Raw genomic sequence first — 21,725 nt, forward strand, 5'->3', positions numbered from 1 at the left:
GGTGGTAGCTGGTGGTGCTGATGACCCTTATGCCCTGAGGACATCGCTAGGATGGGGAGTCGTTGGAAGAGTGTGCCAAACACCATCTTGAAATGATGACACAGTGTGCAACCGCATCTAGGCATCTCATAAGAACCCAAACTTCATACAACCCCTAAGGGCAAAAGAGATCCTGAACCCACAAGACATCCTAAACATCCTACAGAAGGATTTCTGAAACACCTCGGATGGGCAAGGCTCTTACTCAATGGATGAGCAGAGGTTTGTGGACATCCTCAACAAGGGAGTTACCAAGGTACAAAATGGTCACGAGATACCCCCTTCCTCTGAAAGGTAGCCACACAACCACCCCAAACAACAGACCGATGGTGAAAAAGTGATGGAACCAGCTGTCTGCAAGGTTCAGGAAGAATCCACAGGTCTTCGCTGATTACCTCAAGTTCATGGAGGAAGTCATCCATGATTATGCCGAGAAGGTCCCTGTGGACAGCATGGAGAACAAACATGTAAATTACATACCCCACACTGGTGTGTACCATCCACGCAAGCCAGAGAAAATTAGCATTGTGTTTGATTGCTCAGCTCCATATCAAGGTGTTTCCTTGAACAACCACCTCTTGCAAGGACCGAAACTGATGAATAATCTCCTGGGGGTTCTGTGTAAGTTTCACAAAGAGGAGGTTGCCTTTGCGACTGACGTGAAGAGTATGTTCCACCAGTTTCAAGTTCCCAAGGAGGACAGAGATATGCTAAGGTTCCTCTGGTTTGATGACAACGATCCTAAGAAACCAGTGATAGAGTACCGTATGAAGGTAGACCTGTTTGGTGCTGTCAGCTCGCCAGGTTGTGCTAACTTCGGATTGGGGAAAGCAGCAGATGATGGAGAACAAGAGTTTGGATCAGATGCTGCTGATTTCATCAGGAATGACTTCTACATGGATGATGGTCTGAGCTCTACATCGTAGGTCATCCACCGCAGGAGCAGTCAAGATCTTGGAGGGCAGCAAAGCCAACTGTGGAAAAGCTGGACTCAAGTTGCACAAGATAGTGTCTAACAGCAGAGACGTCCTGAAAAGCTTTCCAGCAGAAGAGATAGCAAAGAGCTTTCACGAGCTTGACCTTGATGTAGATCCCCTGTCCCTCCAAAGAGCACTTGGTATAGCATGGTGCACTGAGTCTGACACATTCCAGTTCAAATTCCAAGTACAGGAGAGACCACTGACCCAGAGAGGAGTGCTGTCAACGATCAGCTCAATATATGATCCAAGTGGATTCCTGGGTCCAGTCCTGCTGAAAGGAAAGGTCATCCTTCATGAGGTGTGTCATCTCAAGCTTGACTGGGATAGTCCAATGCCAGACTCGTTGCAAGCAGAATGGAGGAAGTGGCTGGATGACATTTGATGTGTGGAACACTTTCAGCTGCATAAGAGAAATTTAAGAGAGCATTTCCAGATCACTTTGAGAGCTGTAGGCTGGCAAGCATTTCTTCTTGGCATCGAGCGAAGAAGGCTGTTGCTCGCTGTTTGCAGCTGAAATCGACACTTCGGAAAGCCAAGGAAGTGTCACCCCATCCAGCAGGAGATGGCAAGGCAGTGATGACCACTCCAGTCTCTGTTGGGCTGCTTCAAGAAGCTGAGAAGCTGATTCTCCGCAGTGTCCAGGAAGAGAATCCCCAGAAAGAGATACTCATACTCAGGAAAATGAATCTCACAGGAGAAATCACCCACAGAGAGAATGCTCGCTCCCGAAACGAGATCAAGAAAGCAAGTGCTTTGTACCGGCTCGACCCATTCATCGACAAAGATGGACTTCTACGCGTCAGAGGACGATTAGACAGAGCCAGTACGTCTAGGGATGTGAGGCACCCAGTGATCCTGCCACAAATGGGTCACATCACGTCACTGCTGATATAAGACTGCCACAAAAGAGTCGATCACATGGATCGTGGAATGACTCATAATGACATCCGCCAGAGGTTATTGGATAACAGGTGCCTTGTCTGTGGTATCTCATTTCATTGCAGAGTGTGATCTGCAGAAAGATGAAAGGAAGCCTGGTGCAGCAAAAGATGTCAGAACTTCCCAAAGACAGACTCAAACTATCTCCCCCATTTACCTTTTCTGCTGTGGTCTACTTTGGACCATTCCTAGCAAAGGAAAAGAGAAGCCAAGTCAAGAGATATGGTGTGCTCTTTACATACCATGTCATGAATTCCCAGAAAGAGATACTCATACTCAGGAAAATGAATCTCACAGGAGAAATCACCCACAGAGAGAATGCTCGCTCCCGAAACGAGATCAAGAAAGCAAGTGCTTTGTACCGGCTCGACCCATTCATCGACGAAGATGGACTTCTACGCGTCAGAGGACGATTAGACAGAGCCAGTATGTCTAGGGATGTGAGGCACCCAGTGATCCTGCCACAAAAGGGTCACATCACGTCACTGCTGATATAAGACTGTCACAAAAGAGTCCATCACATGGATCGTGGAATGACTCATAATGACATCCGCCAGAGGTTATTGGATAACAGGTGCCTTGTCTGTGGTATCTCATTTCATTGCAGAGTGTGATCTGCAGAAAGATGAAAGGAAGCCTGGTGCAGCAAAAGATGTCAGAACTTCCCAAAGACAGACTCAAACTATCTCCCCCATTTACCTTTTCTGCTGTGGTCTGCTTTGGACCATTCCTAGCGAAGGAAAAGAGAAGCCAAGTCAAGAGATATGGTGTGCTCTTTACATACCATGTCTTCGAGGAGCATCCATATCGAAACTGCCAATAGTCTCAAAGCAAGCTCATTCATCAATGCCCCGAGACGCTTCATGAACAGGCGAGGAGTCGTGAGGCAGCTGAGATCTGATCGTGGTACTGCATTTGTAGGAGCTCAGCATGAACTGCGAGATGCTCTAGCGGAGATGAATCAGACTGAGGTGCAGGAGTACCTCCTTCAGAATGGATGTGACTGGGTACCATTTGTAATGAATGTACACCATGCATCTCACATTGGTGGTGTCTGGGAGAAGCAAATAAAGACTGGTCGGCGTGTCCTAGAATGTCTTCGGAAGTCACTGGGAAGTCAGCTTGACGACGGGGCGCTGCGGACCTTCATGACCGAGGCAGAGGCAATCGCCAACTCAAGGTCCCTGACGACTGGTAACCTGAGTGAACATGGCGCATCGGAACCTCTAACCCCGAACCACATCCTGACGAAGGCCAGGATCACTCTTCCCCCTCCTGGAGTGTTCCAGCGCAAAGACAGCTGTGCTCGCAAGTGGTGGCGAAGAGTCCAGTATGCCGCCAATGAGTTCTGGGCTAGGTGGAAGGAGTATCTGCAGGAACTGCAGTTTCGGCAGAAGTGGGTCCGCACCGAGAGAAACCTGGCTGTTGGCGACATCATGATCGCGAAGGAAGGCAACGAAGCTCGCTGCTGGTGGCCCCTCGGATGTATCATTGACGTCTATCCTAGCAAGGATGGGTGTGTGCGTAAGGTAAAAACCTTGATGGCTGACAGGTCATTGGACAATGAAAGAAAGCGGCAACGCCAACCAACCGAACTTGACAGACCGGTCAGTAAATTAGTTTTGGTACTTCCTGCTGAAGATAAGTAAGATGAAGTAAGTAAGTGAAGATGAGAGCCAGACTATTTTGTCCTAATCGATTAATGTTTAAGGCTCTGAATATCTACACCAACTTAACTGTCAATAGTATTGATGAAAATAATGCAGAAAGGTCATAGTTACAAAGTTGTAGCAGAAAGTTTCAGTTTGTGGATCAACTACAAAGGCCCAATTTGATTGTTATTGTGGCTGCCTCTGTACTACATGTACACGGAGGAGTTTCGGACAAGACTACTGTCCAAACTTGTTATTCACAAGAATTTCAAGAAACAAAGATGAACACAACATATGAAGCGCTTGCTAAGTTCTAACAGACTTTTGTTTTATTTAGCCAACTGAACTCAAACATTGTTAAAAACATTATCTTCTGGAACCTTGAACTATATTAAGATACCATGAGCTATCCCGATTTATCTTGAGCTATGTTGAGTTATCTTAAGCTACGAACGTGTACATTAGTGATCAAGCTGAGCTCAGTAGATTTCAGTGTTCGCTGACCACAGTCATCCCATTCAGGTGCCTGGTTTTGTGTAGAACAAAAGAGTCTGTGAGCACGTCAGCGCACGCTTTATTCATACATCACACCCGATCGATATTTTCATTGTTCGAAGACACATGTAGTTGGCCTTAGAGAAGGGGATACATGCACCGCTTGACTGCTTTCGCACAGGTGAATTACCAACCTGACTGTTCTCTGTCGAAGGGCAAAAAGAATTTCGTTTGGGGGAGGTTTTAAAGGCACTCAGAAAGTTGCGGAACGAACGGGTTAACATTCAACGGATGTGACATCATACACATTATTAGTAGTCTTCTCAACCAGGAGTGACTGTGCAGATACTTTGAAAATTCATAACTTTTGAACTGATTGTCCGATTTTTCCCAAACTTTCACTGATGTGTTCTACTAATATTTCTGCATTCACTCAATCCACATGTACATAATGTACATAACGTGAACCACTACGACAAAAGGATCCTAAAGTCGCTGACGGCTGAGCTGAGAAAATCAAGTTTGAAGTCACATCATCAAAATTGGTCAAAACAATTATGAAGATTCTGTTTTTGGCATAATTTTGTAGTCTAATGTTTTGTCTATCATCTGCCGAAATTTCGAAGCTAAATATCAAAGGGAAGGCAAGAAATCAGCGTTTTTCTGAGCCGTGGTTTCCGACTTTCAATGAAACAGAAACGTATACACAGATTTGGATTTAGCGCCGCAGCTAGACTCCGCCCCTAGCAACGAGGGAGTGATCTTATTGGTCAGTGCGTGGCATCCTGGTTACTGATTGGTCGTGCGTAGACTGCTGGCGCTATCTTGATTGAACATCGCGAAGGTCGCTAGGAGCATACCTTCTATTGTCAAGTGGTGAAAACCGTCTCGCCTCCCCTTGATCATGATAGCGTTGGAAGGAAAACTTTGAAGGCATTTTTCTCGAAACTCTCATTTCCTCAACCACTTGATATGCGCTAATAAAATCATAGATATCTATGCAACCAAGTACTTTTATGAGTTGAGTGATATATGAAATTAAAATAGAAGAGTAAGGGAATTATGTCATGTCATTTTCAGAAAAATGTCTTCCCCCGACTTTCCGATCCTTTTGTTGTAGCGGGTCACATATGAGGGTGGACTTGCCTTTCAACCTGTTGAGGACGGGCTTATTTTGCTACAACATACATTTCCCACAGACCCCTGCCCGGGTATACTTGGGACTCATCCTCAACGGGTTAATACACTATGTAGCACCACTAAAGAACACTTTGCAGTGGGACTGCATGCTGTTCCTTACAAAGGTATACGGGTAATTCCAGAAAATATGGACCCACTTTGTGACATGCCTTTTTTGCCAATAAAATCAGAAAATCAGATTTTTGTTCAACATAATTTTTAAAAACATTCATATTGAGTAATTCCCTTGAAAACTGACTGAAAATTAACATTCTAAACTGAAAATGAAGGAAGTCAGCATACCAAATTGCAGTGTATGGGGAAAAACTGGTTCACCATGTGAAGGGGACACCATTGGTGTCCCCCTTACACGGTGAACCATCCATTTTGGCATCTTACCACATATTTCAAACTAGTTCTATGTTTGTTTCAATAGAAGTGATTATTTTGAAGTAAGAAATAAACTATACTATTGAAAAAAATGACAAAACCCCTACAGTGGAAACTCGATATAATGAGATGGTCGGGACAGAGTCGTTTTCCTCGTTATAGCCGATATCTCGTTATATCAGTAGGCATAAAAGAAAGCATAACATAAAGACATTAATTTGCACATGTGGGACAACCCATCATATTTCAATCAATACTGATAACTTGATATTGTGTGTGAGGGAATTACTCACCTTTATGGGTATAAGAAGATGTTTTTCGCCAATGAAATCCAATATCAAGAATGTGTTTCTTATTAATTGTAGATGTTTGAATTTGTAAATTTATATAGCTTGCGATAGTGTCAAGATCGTCTGTGGATTGGTATGTGGTTATGGTATGGGTGTGTGTTGTGTGGAAAGCTTGAATATGGTCCGCACAATGTTGTGTGTGTATGTGACACATTCTGTATGTACATTATGACTGCGTGTGTGTGAAGATGGGGAATTCCCTACGTAGAAAGCAATCATATGGTAGAAAGTCAATCACAGCATCAGATTGCCTCACACCTGCTAAACGTCATGATGATGTCATGTATACATTATGGCCATCCCACCACATTTTCTGCATGTATCAGTGTGCATGCACACACACACTTACATGTACAGTACAACATGCAGTGCTAGCTGGAGTGCACTGAAGAAAATAACTATGTGTGTACAAGATAGTTTTTGGCGCATCGAGCTTTACAATCTCGGAAGATGATAGCACAGGCGAAGTAAAGCTTTACCGAAGACATTTTGCTTTATCCCGCTATAACAGGTTTGATTGGCTATGTTTTTCTTTGTTTGGAAGTCACAAAAATTATCTCGTTATAGCATTATTTCGTTATAGCCGATCTCGCTATAAGAGTAGCATTTTACATAGACTTGTGTGGAAGGAAATTTGAGACCGGGAAAATTTCCTCGTAATAACCGATATCTCTTTATAGCAGTGTTCGTTATACCGAGTTTCCCCTGTATTTTTGGCCAGTAAAAAGATTCTTCAATGTTTCCCGTGTAAGGGGGACACCAAATATCATTTTTGCATTTTTTTTTTTCAAATTAATAGAGTGGTCAATTTTTGATACCTGTTCCAAAGAAACCACAGCTAAATTGTAAAATATGCCAGTGAGGAGCAATTATTGTTGTGATAAGACACCAAAAATTAGCTATCACTGTGCCCCGACGTAATATTTAGGGGGACACCAAAGCCACGTGTGTGAAAATTATAATTTGGTCTTTTTTTCATATTTATTTATTTTACCCCAATTTTCTCTTGAAATCTTTTAAACTATGTGATTGCTACCAAAATAACAACAAACAGTTCAACACTGGTCCTTAATATCGATTCCACACTCATAAATTAAGGTTTCTCGTGTAAGCAATTATGGGGACACCAAAACTTACACGTGAAACGTCTTTCTTGGGATTTACGTGCGCAAATGTGTATCAATTGATGTATGAATTATATTTATAGTGTTCAAAATTTGCTTGTCTTTTATCATTTTTGACCCCTTAAAATAGAGTTTAATCAACAAACAAGCTGTAAATCTGTCTAACTGGTGTTACAGTAAAATGTCACACAATTTTGCCCACAAACGTTGTGATTTTGCACTTTTTGTCAAAATTCATGTGGAACTTTGAAGAAGCAATTTCTATATTTTACTTTGAAAAGGAAGATACTTACCTGAATAAGAGTATTCAGAAGTAAAATTGATTTAGGGTATGTAATTTTTAAGCAATGACAAGTGGGACCCTAGTGGGACCCTTTTTAATAGAATTACCCATACACAAAGGGAGGACAAATGATAGCAGTTCTTAATACGGCACAAGATTTTGTCCACCTGTCTCTTGCACCTTCAATCTGTTGCTCAAAGATGAATGCAGGGATCTTCTGAAATTCTTTAGGCTTGAGGTACCTGAAGGAAAATAACTACATGTATGTCTAATGGAGAGCTTTCTTGTCCATACCATTGGAGATGGTGACTACTATTGTTGTCTTCAAAGGCCATACAAAACTAGAGCTTTTCTACACTGACTGAGGCTGAGGTATCAATAAAAAAAGGAACAAAAAAAGCTACCCAGTATGTCCAATGTATTCATGACAGCAGTGTCATCAGTCGTATATCTTTTATAACATCCTCTTGTTTTTCCACCGAACTGTCAGAGAGGAACTAGTCCTCATCCCACCAGTTATCAGGGGGTTCGCTGTTCTGAGATCGTCTGTGCTGGTTGTCATGGCGATATCCCTGCTGCGCATCCCGTCTCCAACGATTCCCTTCAGCTCGGTCATCCCTCCTCTTCCACTGGGCAGCCTGTCCGTATCGACCAGCACTGTCCCTGACACTATCATCGTATTCATCATCATCATCGTCGTCGTCGTCATCATCATCCTGGTGATAGTTACCATGACGATGGTCTGAGGGGTATCCTCGTACATCGTCCTCCTGCAGTCCATCCCCTTCCATCACCAGAATATCAACGATGGCCCGCATCACTTTGCCCTCGTGCGAGTCCTGCCGCCAGTCCGTGGGGCCTGGGTCTGTTATCTTCCGTTCGAGGACCCTGTCTAGCTCTTCTCGTAGTCTCTTCACATGCAAAAACAACAACAACAACAAATTGATAAAGACACACACTTACAGACACAGACACACATATTAATTGTTGCTTGGGCAACAAGATCTCGTATCTACAAAATGTCAAATGTTCAGGAGAGCAAAACAAAAAAACAAAACACGGCAGCGAAAGCACAATATCAAATGGGATAGCCTTTCCTCTGACAGGCCATGTTGGTGTCATTTTGGCAGTAAGACAGCTAGGATTCGGACAGGCATCACTTAGGTCATTATTGGACCATTAATCCAAAAAAAGTCATTTTCATAAAAATTTGACATACAAGGTATTGTCACCCTAGCAATCGTGTTGTATATACAGTGTATATGCATAATCATGTAGATACAGACACAAATATGTACATGCACCTCTGTATGAATTATGACATGTTGACAAAGAAGTAAACGAGACCAAAAGTGCAATGGTTCCTTGCCATGTAAAATAATTGTGATCGACAGAAGCACATAATTTTACACGACATTGCAGAGCGCAGGAAGATACAAGAATGATATGAACAAGGCAAAGAATTACATCTTTCTGGGTTAGCTCCCCCCCCCCCCCAAAAAAAAAAAAAAAAAAACGACACTCTAAACATGCACACATACGGGTGGTCACCGGTGGTTTTTATGATTTTCCGATTTTCAACGGAACAGTAATGTGTCCAAAGATTTGGATTTAGTGCCGCAGATATACTCTGCTCCTAGCAACTAGGGAGTGATCGTATTGGTCAGTGCGTGGCATACAGATTACTGATTGGTTGTGTGTAGACTGCTGGTGCTAAGCTTGAATGAACATCATGGAGGTTGCTATAAGTTGACCTTCTATTGTCAAAAGGTGAAAACTGCCTTACTTGCCCTTGATCATGATTGCGTTGGAAAGAAACCTTTGAACAGGGTTTCCTTGTTGACCTTCTATTGTCAAAAGGTGAAAACTGCCTTACTTGCCTTTGATCATGATTGCGTTGGAAAGAAACCTTTGAACAGGGTTTCCTCGAAACGCTGATTTCCTAGACCACTCAACATGGTCTCATAAAATCATCAATATCTCCGTAACCAAGTACTTTTATGAGTTGTGTTATATATGAGATCAACGCGGGAGAGTACTAAGGAATTATGTCACATCATTTTCAGAAAATCAACCTCCCTTGACTTTCGGATCCTTTTGTTGTAGCAGGTCACATTTGTTTGTACTCACAATGACAAGATCCGCGGTGGCCTGGGAGCAGTGGAACTTAATGTCATCATCAATAAAGACCGTCTCATGCCCATGGTCATTGTCCCACGAGATCTTTCCCCCACAGAAGAGGAGCGGGTAGGGTTCAACCATGGTTGTGTCATGGAGGAAGACCTGCAGGACACAAATGCAATGATTTCAGTAACTTTGATCTCATTAAACTCTGATTTTATTTGGGGGGGGGGGGGTGAGTTTGCCTCACAATCCAAAGGACCTCAGTTTGATTCCCGGGTCCTTCTGAGCCATGTTGTGTGTAATCATATCGTCCCCTCTGGTAGGAGGCAAAACACTCTGTCCCTCGGATAGGACATGAAATAGAGGTCCCGTGTGTGAGAGAGTCACAACTCATGCACTTAAAAGATCCTGCTTCATTTATTCATCGCGAAGAGCAGAGTGTTTTACCCGGAAGTGTGATCCTGTCTTACAGCCAACTGGACCCCATGGAAGACCAGCTATTGCAGCTGAATATGGGCTATCCAGCCATCTTCTCAGATAGAAATTAAATAAAACAAACAAAAAACAAACTCTTTCTGTGCCTACCAAGTTACTTTAACCCTAAAAAGACTGGGCTATTTTGATGCCTCCTAGGACTGGGGGGGCTCATTGGGTCCCCCCCCCAAGATCTTGGCCGTTGACCGCGTGATCGCAAGGAAAATTGGCACGCGCGTCACCCACAAGGTAATCTACAAGACTGAATAGGTAATTATTTCACAAATATTCAAATTTAGTTTTAATAAATTAATTATGCTATTATTTTATGCATGAATTTGAAAAAATGGCTGTAAATCTGTAATTAAAGGTCCAAAACTGCAAATTTTTGGTTTAGGAACTCTGTGTAGGATTCTTCTTGAATGTACATCAAAAAAACGGCGGTATCACAATTTTTTATTTTTTTTTATTTTTTTTTAATGTATTTTATTGTTTTTAAAATTTCTTATGTATTTCATTGTTTTTGACTTTTTGTTTTTTATTGTTTTTTTCAGTGGAAATCATCGGCGACACTATTTCGATCATAAAGAACATGAAATTAATTGACTTTGATCTGTAAAAGTAAAAATAATGATACATCTATGAATTTTGGTCAGAAACAGAATTTGCATTGGATTTGTACATGAAATCAAATTTTTGAGCAATTTTGGGTCTGACATGCACTTACAAAATATTGCGTAACTTCAGAACCGCGTACCTGGGTGTCACAAATTTGGTCTCAAAAGTTGCGCAAGACTTTTAGGGTTAACTTGCCAATATTTGTAATCCGTTTCTCCCGCAATTCCCCGAGAGCCTTCAATGCCACCAAACAAGATTGCTCGACAACAAAAAATGAACAGGTGGGTGACCTCTGTGTGCGAAAGCAGCCAAGTGGTACACATATGACCTTTCCTTGGTCAATTCCACGTGCCATCAAAGAATGCAAAATATTGGTGGGACATGAGGTATGAATAGAGTGTGTGCTGATTGGCTCGCACACTCTTTTGTTACTATACTATAATGGCACCCAAACAGGGTCAGTGACGGTCAAAATCTACTGAGTTCAGGATTGATGGGATATGTATGTCTTCTAAAGTTTTATGGCAAAAAAAGCACATTACTGCATTGGCAAAAATAGACAAAAATACATGCAGGTTTTGATACAGAAAAAAAAAAGATATTGATTGAGGAAACCCTTATCCTTTGATTGAAGTTATGTTTCTGGTCAGCATCATAAAAATAAATATGAATTTTATGACAGGCCATGAATGCAGACACTCTTGTCTACATCTTGGGAACATGCTAAGTTTGTTTGTTTTTTTTTTTATTGGAAAATGTGTTTCAAAAAAGAATATCAAAAATAAAAAGTGAAAATGAGCCTAAAATTGTTCTGGGCCACATCAGGGCCATCCTCTGGGTCTGCTATGGAATGAAAAAAGAAAAGAAAAGAAAAAAAGAAAGATTATCTCACATTCACCAATGGTATAGCAATGATTGACTCAACCATTTCTGGTTCTCAAGAAAGAAATGATTTTATAACATTCTCTAATTAGGGGGCTTAGTGTGATAAAGACAGAAGAACAACTCTTGGAATGATAAGGTAGTTCTTTTTCCTGGGAAGGCACTAATATGTGATCCTGCACCTCAAAACAAACAAAAAGTCGCCAGACATGAATTTTTAGTTAAGACCATATTCTGAAAGAGCAGACTTTAAGCTTTAAAATGATGCATAACTCAAATCAAATGGACTCTCCTAACCTATCTAAATATTGGAAAGAAAGCACAAACTCTGGAAAAGTGTAAACTGAGAAAAGAGGCTTTGAAGTACAGTGTCTATTTAAAGCGCTTAATCTTTACCAAACCGTGCTGGCTGTGCGATGAATGGGACAAAAAACAGGAAGTAAACCACCAGAGTAACAACAATGAAGGGATTATCAGATTAAACTTTAAGCAAGCCTCATTAACACATTCTGTCCATACTTAATGCCAACTTTCAAAGCAGTAGCACTATCCTTTCAAAAGTTATTAGAGTTGAAAGTGAAGAGTGTGGACAAGGTTTTTCAGAAATGAAAAAGGGATTCTAAAGACACACCTAATCACACTATTCTACCAAAAATGTTCGAGATAAACTGCTAAAAAAACACACTTTCCTGCCCGTTTTATGATACCAAATTTTAGCATAATATAAAAGAAGACCCATTCTTTCAGAAAATATGAAAAAGTCAAGTTCGGCTAGGTTGACCCATTTCACTTATTTTCAGTCCTCACGCAAAATCAGTGTGTGCGACTTTATGTTCGTTTTGAGGTGCACGGTCACATATAGAGATATGAGCATGGAAAAATAGTGGATGATATAGAAAAAAATCTGGACCAAAACACTCACGCTAGTCGACTTGAGTTTCAGGTGGTACAGCAGCCACTTGCTGGTGAAGTTTGTTTCTGAGACGTTGACCGATTTTGGGTGGATGGCCACACGTCCATCTTCTGGTGTGCTCAGCTTCGGTGGCCTGCACAAGGAGAGATCGACATACAAATTGTGATGAGTTTCGGGACTTCATAGAATAGGGATTTGATAACAGACAATTGTTTGGCAATCACTGTATTCTTGGATTACCAAATGATGAGTTTTATTGCAAAATGAGCTAAGCACCATTTTTAAACATTTCAAAGAAAGTCCATCATCAGATAGAGCAAAATTAAACCTTTCCAATAAAACCTCACTTGAAACATAACAAGGAATATTCTACAAGTTATGATAAAAATATCCAGTAATTTCTTATTATTTTCTTCTTTTTTTTTAACGCAGCTTTAATCACAAATATCTCAACTTAACAAGAATGGATTTGGCTCATTCTGCGATAAAACTCTTGATATGGGCATAGAAGCCACTTCAAACATCCTTACGGTAAGGTAACATATCACAAACTGACAATTTATTGGGGAAAAATTCATTTACATGATATAAAGATAAAAATAAACAATAAAATAGTATAATACATAAACACATGCACACACACAGAGATACATACGTTGTACATTGTACATATAATGTAAGTAATTGATAATGTCTTTTTCTACATGTATCCTCTTGAAACAAAAGTAGTGTACAATAAAGTCCTGTGATTGCCCACTATTCTTGACTTGTGTTATGTTTCATAATTTGTGTGTATGGGTACTATATTTTTCCGTTTCTTTCATGCAATATTATCACAGCCCTGGAGATCCACTCACATACATTGTAACACACAGGATTCCTTTACTCATATGACAGTGAACATATTGATAAATCAAATATAACATATTACCGGTTCATCTTGTGTGGAACCTTGTAGACGTGAGCCACTTTGGGGTACAAACCGGCACATAGTACAGCCTTCACAAGTTGGATGTTCTCTGCACAATGAATGTTGGACATAAAAATCTTACATGACTCAACACTCTCTTCAACAAATGGACAGAGAAAATACTATTTAACCCTAACTAGGCCGGGCTATGTAGGTAGATGATACGGCCTCCCAGGCCCCCCCCCCCCCCAGATCTCGGCCGTTGACAACGCAATTGCGACAAAAATTGGCACACACATTACCTATGATGTATGTGTAATCTACAAAGTACCGTGAAGTTAATTTTTAAAAATATTATCATTTATGCTAAATTATGCTAATTTATGCATAATGAAGCATGAAATCAGAGAATTTGGTATAAATCACCAAATAAAGCTCAAAACAGGCACATTTTTTGTGTAAATATTCTTTTTAGTGTCCTTAGCAAATGTAAGAGAAAAAAATTTTGCAATCAGAAAAGATTTCTTAAGTATTTTATTGTTTTTTTTTTATTTCTTATGTATTTCATTGTTTTTTGGACTTTATGTTTTCCACTGTTTTTTCGATGAAATTTGTCAGCGACATTGTTCCGAACAAGAAAATATGTTATTTATTGATTTTACTCAATAAATCCCCCAAATAAATATGCTTTTATGAAATTTGCCTGTAAACACAGTTTGCATTGAAATTGTACACGAATTCACGTTTTTGAGCAATTTTTGGTCTGACATGCACGTACATATTTATGCGCAACTTTGGAACCGCGCGCCCGGGCATCACAAATTTGGTGTCATAAGATGCGGGAGACTCGAAAGAAAAAAGTCATGAAACATCGCGGCAATAGCTTTTCGCGATAGCGATACATCGTGCGAAACATCGAGGGGGACCTCGGAGGCCCCCCCGGCCTAGTAAGGGTTAACGATTATTAATTTCCAAGAAATAAGATCTAGGATTTTAAAGCAATAATAGCTCTTCTTGAAGATTCCACTCACAGTCAGACAAGATTACACAAAACTGGTGCTATTCATAACATTCTCATTCAGGACTCACACTAGAATTGGAACAAAGCTATTGCAGTATGCATCCTTTGCCTTCTTGTGCAAGTCATATATTCCGCAGTAACCAGTCTTTGCGGCACTTCTCCAAACCAAAGTGAAGCAGATGTCTTCGAAGCACAAGGCTTCAGAATATTTACAGATTGTCATGATTCAGAGAGATCGAGATCAGGAAAATAAATATCTATCAAATGGGCAAGCTGCTTCAGTACATAGTTCTGACTTGCCCGTTTATAACGACTGGTCAAAAGGTGTTTCATGGGGCGGATGATTTCAACCTGTGCACACGCCCAGCACACACATTACCACTGATGCAAACTTCCCGACATAAAAACACAGATGGGCTATCCTAAAAAGAATCAGATTTTAGGAGTGGAAAATCAGATTTTCATGAAATCTTGACACCACCACAGACTAGCCCATTGGCCCTGGGCCAGTGAAATGTCAAGAAAAAAAGGAATGTTTCCCTGTACGAACGAGCAAGTAAAATGTTGCTACTTTATCAATATTGCCAAGAAAATTGTAGAGCATCGGCATATTTCCCGCCCATTTGGACTCGTTCAACATTTTTGCAGAGGGTTGCATGAATGTAGTATTCTTTTCATATGATGATGCAGTTTTCTTGGGTTTATATTGGCTTTATCTCTTTTTTAAATCTAAAAGATTAAAAGTTGTACTTTCCAAGATGCAGTATCGTACTACCGTATTTCACTCTCTTTATCATACCATATACTATAAAATCGTATTGGTTGGCATCTCTGCATTACATACCTGAATTTCTGTTGGCAGCAGGATGCTTGGCTGATCGATGTGAGATGAATCTCAGCTCATGTAGAAGATCACTGTACTGCCCCTTCATCTTGTCCAGCATCTGGCAGAAGGAAATATTATAGACATGACTAACACTTGGCTTTTAGAAGATGTTGTGGTCAAGCTAGATCAACAGTCAGGTTCAACATGTATGACACCCACTTGTAGAATGGCGAAGCGATCGGGAAAGTTGCCTGATATACACGTATACGTATGTCCCTGGATGCTGACCTTAATGCACTGTCAAGCTGCGTTCACACCAAATCCGGCACAGGTCATACGGAACGGGGTTTTTGCTATGGAGCGCCAAAAGGAACCATGTCTGGTTCTGTTCCAATATCACTTCCCTGCTAATAATTTTGTTACAAACTTAATCTTCTACTGTTGATTTTGTTGCTCTTGACCTTGACATAAGAATAACATTTTTGGGTGATTTTGTATGGAAATACAGATTCTTTTTTTTTTTTAACAGAACCAGACTTGTTCCTTTTGGTGTAGCATAGCAAAAGCTCAGCCCGTTGCCGGTGTAAATGTGCCATAAGTCCTAAAATGCAGCCTAAATTCATACACAGAAGGAACATCAGGTTCATGCGCTGACATAAATCAACCACTCATCAGAATATCTCCACCTTTTGTTTTGTTTTGTGGTGTTTTTTTTTTTTATGAGAGAGAGAGAGAGTACAAATTTTGTATTTTCAACTGTGATATCCCAGAAACCCACATTTACATGTGTAATTTGTATTCATTAGGTTGTGTTTTACAACCTTCATCATCATCATTAGCTGCAATGTTATCCTCCTGATTCCCCATGAATGAAGTCATCTACATGACGTACATCATCATTAACATCATCATTGACTCCAGCTTCACATCATTAAACCATCATCATGATCGCCCTCGGTTCCTTCTACTGTCCACCGTATTCTCAGCCCTTCCACACTCTCTAATATCAGTCTTTTCCACAGCACGATTTTGCAGAATAGATAAGCACAGCACTCAGAGAGTGTAGACCTCTGCCAAGCAGCTAATTTCCACACATACACACATGCTGAAAATTGTCTAATTTCCCGAAATAGAAGTTTTATGTCTACGTCATCAGCTTCCAGCTGCGTGGCGTCTCACCCAAGCAGAGCACGCGCTTTAGAGTGTGTACGCAAACCTCAAATACATGCAGCTTGAACCCCCACATTTTTTTACCCTATCTGCAAAAAGATTTAAAAATCCTTTAAAAATTCATAAAAATCCCCAGATCACTACCAAACTTGTCATATCCTCCTTGTGTCATTATCAACTTTTCCTGCAAGTTTCATCCAAAGCCGCTTACACCTTTTTGAGATATTTCGCACACAGACAAATAAACAAACGCCAATGAAAACATAACCTCCTTCCTTTAATAGTGAAGGTAAAAATGTGAGTGAGTGAGTGATCAATGATAATGACAGATTTGTATCTGAAGAGTTTTATTGCAAAATGAGCTAAGTACCATTTTGAAACATTCCAAAGTAAGTCCATCATCAGATAGAGCAAAATTAAAACTTTCCAGCGATACCTCACTTGTGATAGACGTAACAAGGAATATTCTAGAAGTTATGATTAAAGATATCCTTTTTTCTTGTTTTTCAGCAGTTTTAATCACAAATATCTCAACTTACCAAGAATGCAGTTAGCTCGTTTTGAGATAAAACTCTTCATCTGATGCTCCTACCTTCAAGACGTTGTTGGACATGAAGTTGTGCCAGCAGTAGGATCCATCATCACCATGCTCTCTGGCCTCCTCCCATCCTCTCACCGCATTGCAGAGCATCAGGTGGTCGCTGCGGGTGTTGTTTGACAGCTCCTTGCGTCGGGCGTCGGCCAGTTTCTCCTTCCCCTGAGGAGGGAGAGGAGGGGGAGGAGGAAGAGGAGGAGGAGGGTGGGAGGAGGAGGAGGGGGAGGATGAGGAGGGAAAAAGAAAATGTTTTTATCAGAGGCAAACTGCCATCAATGATTGTTGTGTGTGCTTGTCATACTATGAAACTCGTAGGAAGATGTACACAGTGATCAAGGGTGAGCTCAGTGGACTTTTGAGTTTCGCTGACCCCATTCGCGTGCCTCTTTTTGTACTGGCAGAAAAGAAAAGAAAAATCTGGGAAAAAAAAGAAACTAGTGAATGCTCAAGTCTAAAGTGCATTAAACTGTGAACATTGCACTACTTTGGAATTGCCCAAAAGTCTGAAAAGTGGGCTTTAGGAAAAGCAAGAAAAAACATTCCTGAAATCAGATTGAACTCTAAATTCTCATATCCATCCCCACTAGAACAATGGACCTCTTCTAAGATTGAAAATCCAAGTCTAAATATTGGCTCCTCTGGAGTCAGAAAGAGGAGCAAGGGCCTACCAGTGGGATGATGAAGGGGTCCTTCCAGCTCAGGGACGTTGCTATGGTAAGGATGGGATCCAGACAGCAGAACATGGCCCCGAACAGCATCATCTTCCCGATGCGCGGAGCGACCGGGAGGCGGGAGAGGTGGTGCCCCAGGGCAGTCAGGTTTTCTTCCTCATCCAGGGCGTTCTAGGAGGAAGATGGAGGCGGGCATCGGAGGCAGGGACCGGAGGCAGGCATTGGTGGCAGGGACCGGTGGCAGGTGTCAAAAGGTGGGCGATGATTGGAAGTAAGAAAGGCAGAGGAAGTCACATGGCTATAATGGACATGATACATTGTACATGTACTGCCTGGTGGGTACACATAATAAATTAAGTGCAGAGTTACATGATCTAACTCAAATTACATGTATGTAACTCTGCATCTTCAAACTAAACAACAACTTGCCAGACATGGATTTTTACGTGTAGTTAAGGGCAGATTCTGAAAGAGGTGACTCTAAAAAGCTAGCTCAATACAAATGGACCTTCCTAACCTACATGTACACTTGTACATCTAGATAATGGAAAGAAAGTACACACTCAGGCACAGTGCTTACTGAGAAAAGAGGCTATGAAGTCTAGGGTCTATTCAAGTGCTAATACGTAATCTCATTGAGTTGTACTCTAGATCTCTGCAATAAATGTGACAAATAAAACTGGATGTAAAACTGCAATGAAGGGATTATTGGACCACAGCTGTAAGTTGAAATTTTGCACATTCTAATCATGACTACTAATAACTTTCAAAGCAGTAGCATCACCCTTTCAAAAGTTATTAGAGTTGAAAGTGAAGAATGTGTAAAGGGATTTTTAAATGAAAAGGGACCTCTACAGACATACATGTACCTACACGTAATCACACACTTTCATTTTCTAAAAGTGGTCTACAACGCACCAAATTATTACTTATGACAAAGGTGGGAAAAGCCAACTCCGCTTCTTGGAAGAGGTAATCCTCAACTTCTCATTCTCTTTGTTCAGGCTCTCTTTCACTAATCTCACCACCACTGAGATTATTCCAATCCACACAATAAAATATGCCTGTGAAATACATAAAATATGACGTACAAATTATAGAAAGTATCCCCTGTTGGATGACCTTACCATTTGCTTCAGACTGCTAATGGCAAGAGTCACAGCTCTCATGTCTGGCGGCTGCAGTGCTCTGCTGATGAATGGAATGATCTGACCAAGCTTTAATGTCTGAAAAACAAAAAGGAAGGATATGTGCGCAGAATATGAGTCTACCTGGAAGACCATGAACAATTATCAGCCAAAAGGGCAATAAAATCAAAGCATAATAAAGTGTATTTTGAGAATCTAATCAAGTAATGATGTATGCATTGGTTCCTTTCCTAACATCACAGGGAGATTTAGTTAGACTGAAAATGAAATACTTTTTATTCATCCTTTCATTGACACAGGTCAAACTCTTACATTTAAATTCTTGAGATATGAATGGGATACCTTACCATCACATTAACCTGTTGAGGACAGACTGATTTTGCTACAACACACATTTCCCATAGGCACCCACCGGAGTACGCTGTATACTCGTGACTCGTCCTCAACGGGATAACAGGGAACTCAGAAACATTGAACCTCCCAATACATCGAACATGCTGCTGAAAAAAATGATTCATACATCCTATGATCCTCTATAATTCATCACTTCCATCAAAAGAAAAAAGAAAATGAAAAACAAAACAAGCAAATCCCAAAGAGAATCAACCATGTGTGGGTAAGGGGGGGGGGGGGGTGGGGGGGAGATAGAGGGGGTAGAGATGCCCCCAGGGCCCACCTTGATGTTGAGACAGAGCTCCTCCAGGGGTGTTCTCTGAATCTCTGGCAGCTGGTATTCCTCTAGCTGGGACTCCTTCAGCTGGCTGTAGACATGGAAACACTCCCCATCTTGGACTCTTCAAGAAAACAATCGGTATAAAGATTGGTGTCTTTTTTTCTTTTTTCTTTTTTTACACGGTTTCACCCTTTATGCAATAGTATACACAGGTGAGAGTGTGTTGGTGGAGATGCAGCAATCTTGAGGGTATGAATACGATGGTGTACCATGTTGAATGACACTGTGAATACCCAAGAGTGAACTGCATCTCCACAAATGTTACAAACTTAAACTTGTGCATATTTTGGTTTATAAAATGAATCTATGAAATGTATTTTCAGTAAAATACATGACTCATTTCAATGTTTTGGCTATATTCTATGAACCCATTTTATAATATAATCAGCAAGAGCAGAAGGTGCGCTTTCACTGCTGAACCGCTCAGACATTGTGAAACTATTAATGTCACAGGGTCACATGATATCTCACCAATACCCAGTGTATCATAAATGCCCTCTGGTGAGACTGTCTCCAGGGTCACCTGACTCTTTTGTTCTTATTGTTTTAAAAATCATATGGTAGGGGAGTAAACGACTGACTGTGGGCACTGGGTGTAGCATGTGTTATCTCCATGACAAATTATGATACCTCAGGCGCATTGGACTACTAGAGAAGCAGAAAACAGTGGCATAGCAAGATAACACAGAGTGGAAGTTTACATACAATAACACAGATAACCTTGTATGCATAGAACATCCAATCATAGTAAAGGATCAAATTGCGCAGCCAACTCCCTTTTTATTAGTTAATCAAAGAGAGTATCTGCACCCGATTTCTTGTCTGTAAAGTAATAAATAGACACCTGCATGACAGAGTTTTGACAGTGATTTCAAATGACAGGTATGATCATGTATATGTGACCCGCTACAACAAAAGGATCCTAAAGTCGCTGACGGCTGAGCCGAGAAAACCGAGTTTGAAGTCACATCATCAAAATTGGTCAAAACAATCGAATTTCTGTTTTCGGCATTATTTTGTAGTCTTATGTTTTGTCTATCATCTGCCGAAATTTCGAAGCTAAATGATCATAGGAAAGGAAAGAAATCAGCGTTTTTCTGGGCCATGACTTTCCGACTTTCAACGTAACAGATACGTGTCCGAAGATTTGGATTTAGCGTCGCAGCTAGACTCCACACCTAGCAACGAGGGAGTGATCTTATTGGTCAGTGTGTGGCATCCTGATTACTGATTGGTCGTGCGTAGACCGCTGGCGATAAGCTTGAATGAACATCGCGGAGGTCGCTAGGAGCATACCTTCTATTGTCAAGCGGTGAAAATTGTCTCGCCTCCCCTTGATCATGATAGCGTCGGAAGGATGACTTTGAAGGTGTTTACCTCGAAATTCTGATTTCCTCAACCACTTGACATGCGCTAATAAAATCATCGATATCTCCGCAACCGAGTACTTTTATGAGTTGTGCTGTATATGAAATTAAAGTAGAAGAGTAAGGGAATAATGTCATGCCATTTTCAGAAAAATGTCCTCTTCCGACTTTCGGATCCTTTTGTTGTATAAAACCGGTCACATATTATTCCTTATTGGTTCTTATATAAAAGTAATTCTATATCTCTCCAATCTTTCCCTTTGTCTCCTATTCCAGTGCATCAGCAAACATTCAGCCCTTTCTCATAGGCTCACTCTGCCTTCTCCCTCCTCGATACAGATACAGATGACATGATAATTATAATTATATTTCTCTTTCTTTCCATAAATGTGACCTTACACCACAAAACGAACAAAAAGTCGCACACACTGACTTTGTGTGAGGACTGAAAATAGGTGAAATGGGTCAACCTTGCCGATCTCGACTTTTTCATATTTTCTGAAAGAGTAAGTCTTCGTCTACCTTATGCTAAAATTTGGGATCATTAAACGGGCAGGAAAGTGTGTTTTTTAGCAGTTTATCTCAAACATTTTTGGTAGAATACTGTGATTGGATGTGTCTTTAGCGTCCAATTTTCATTTCTGAGAAACCTTGCACACACTCTTCACTTTCAACTCTAATAACTTTTGAAAGGATGACGCTACTGCTTTGAAAGTTGGCATTAATTATTGACATAGTGTGTTAATAAGGTATGCTCAATTTAACTTCAATTTGATAATTCCTTCATTGTTGTTTACTTCCTGTTTTTTGTCACATTCATCGCACAGCCAGCGCGGCTTGGT

General features: G+C 40.8%; 4 protein-coding genes across 4 annotated transcripts in view; 3 read left to right on the plus strand and 1 right to left on the minus strand.

Moving 5' to 3' along the window:
• The first annotated feature begins 443 nt into the window (after positions 1 to 443).
• On the plus strand, positions 444 to 1,401 carry LOC140234478 (uncharacterized). Its single transcript, XM_072314521.1, has 2 exons — positions 444 to 945; positions 980 to 1,401. Exons 1-2 carry the CDS (start codon positions 444 to 446, stop codon positions 1,399 to 1,401), a joined length of 924 nt encoding a protein of 307 aa, XP_072170622.1.
• A 640-nt stretch (positions 1,402 to 2,041) lies between these two features.
• On the plus strand, positions 2,042 to 2,455 carry LOC140234479 (uncharacterized). The gene has a single exon (XM_072314522.1). The coding sequence runs from the start codon at positions 2,042 to 2,044 to the stop codon at positions 2,453 to 2,455; it is 414 nt and encodes a 137-aa protein (XP_072170623.1).
• Positions 2,456 to 2,743: 288 nt separating this feature from the next.
• On the plus strand, positions 2,744 to 3,607 carry LOC140234480 (uncharacterized). The gene has a single exon (XM_072314523.1). It carries the CDS (start codon positions 2,744 to 2,746, stop codon positions 3,605 to 3,607), a length of 864 nt encoding a protein of 287 aa, XP_072170624.1.
• A 4,321-nt stretch (positions 3,608 to 7,928) lies between these two features.
• The window catches only part of LOC140233707 (ATP-dependent DNA/RNA helicase DHX36-like), a 30,804-nt gene continuing 17,007 nt past the window's right edge, over positions 7,929 to 21,725 (minus strand). The window contains exons 13-21 of the mRNA XM_072313807.1: positions 19,460 to 19,577; positions 18,763 to 18,861; positions 17,633 to 17,806; positions 16,962 to 17,126; positions 15,218 to 15,317; positions 13,374 to 13,461; positions 12,452 to 12,575; positions 9,562 to 9,714; positions 7,929 to 8,342 (exon numbers count right to left, since the gene is read on the minus strand). Coding sequence (XP_072169908.1) covers positions 7,929 to 8,342; positions 9,562 to 9,714; positions 12,452 to 12,575; positions 13,374 to 13,461; positions 15,218 to 15,317; positions 16,962 to 17,126; positions 17,633 to 17,806; positions 18,763 to 18,861; positions 19,460 to 19,577 — 1,435 coding nt within the window. The remainder of the gene's footprint in view (positions 8,343 to 9,561; positions 9,715 to 12,451; positions 12,576 to 13,373; positions 13,462 to 15,217; positions 15,318 to 16,961; positions 17,127 to 17,632; positions 17,807 to 18,762; positions 18,862 to 19,459; positions 19,578 to 21,725) is intronic.

The sequence above is a fragment of the Diadema setosum genome, chromosome 10 (assembly GCF_964275005.1).
Source record: "Diadema setosum chromosome 10, eeDiaSeto1, whole genome shotgun sequence".
Taxonomy (NCBI): Eukaryota; Metazoa; Echinodermata; class Echinoidea; order Diadematoida; family Diadematidae; genus Diadema; species Diadema setosum.

Coding starts and splice junctions, on each gene's coding strand:
- LOC140234478 (XM_072314521.1), top strand. CDS start 444: ATGGAGGAAGTCATCCATGATTATGCCGAGAAGGTCCCTGTGGACAGC. Junction 946..979: donor TGACTTCTACATGGATGATG/GTCTGAGCTCTA, acceptor CATCCACCGCAG/GAGCAGTCAAGATCTTGGAG.
- LOC140234479 (XM_072314522.1), top strand. CDS start 2,042: ATGAAAGGAAGCCTGGTGCAGCAAAAGATGTCAGAACTTCCCAAAGAC.
- LOC140234480 (XM_072314523.1), top strand. CDS start 2,744: ATGTCTTCGAGGAGCATCCATATCGAAACTGCCAATAGTCTCAAAGCA.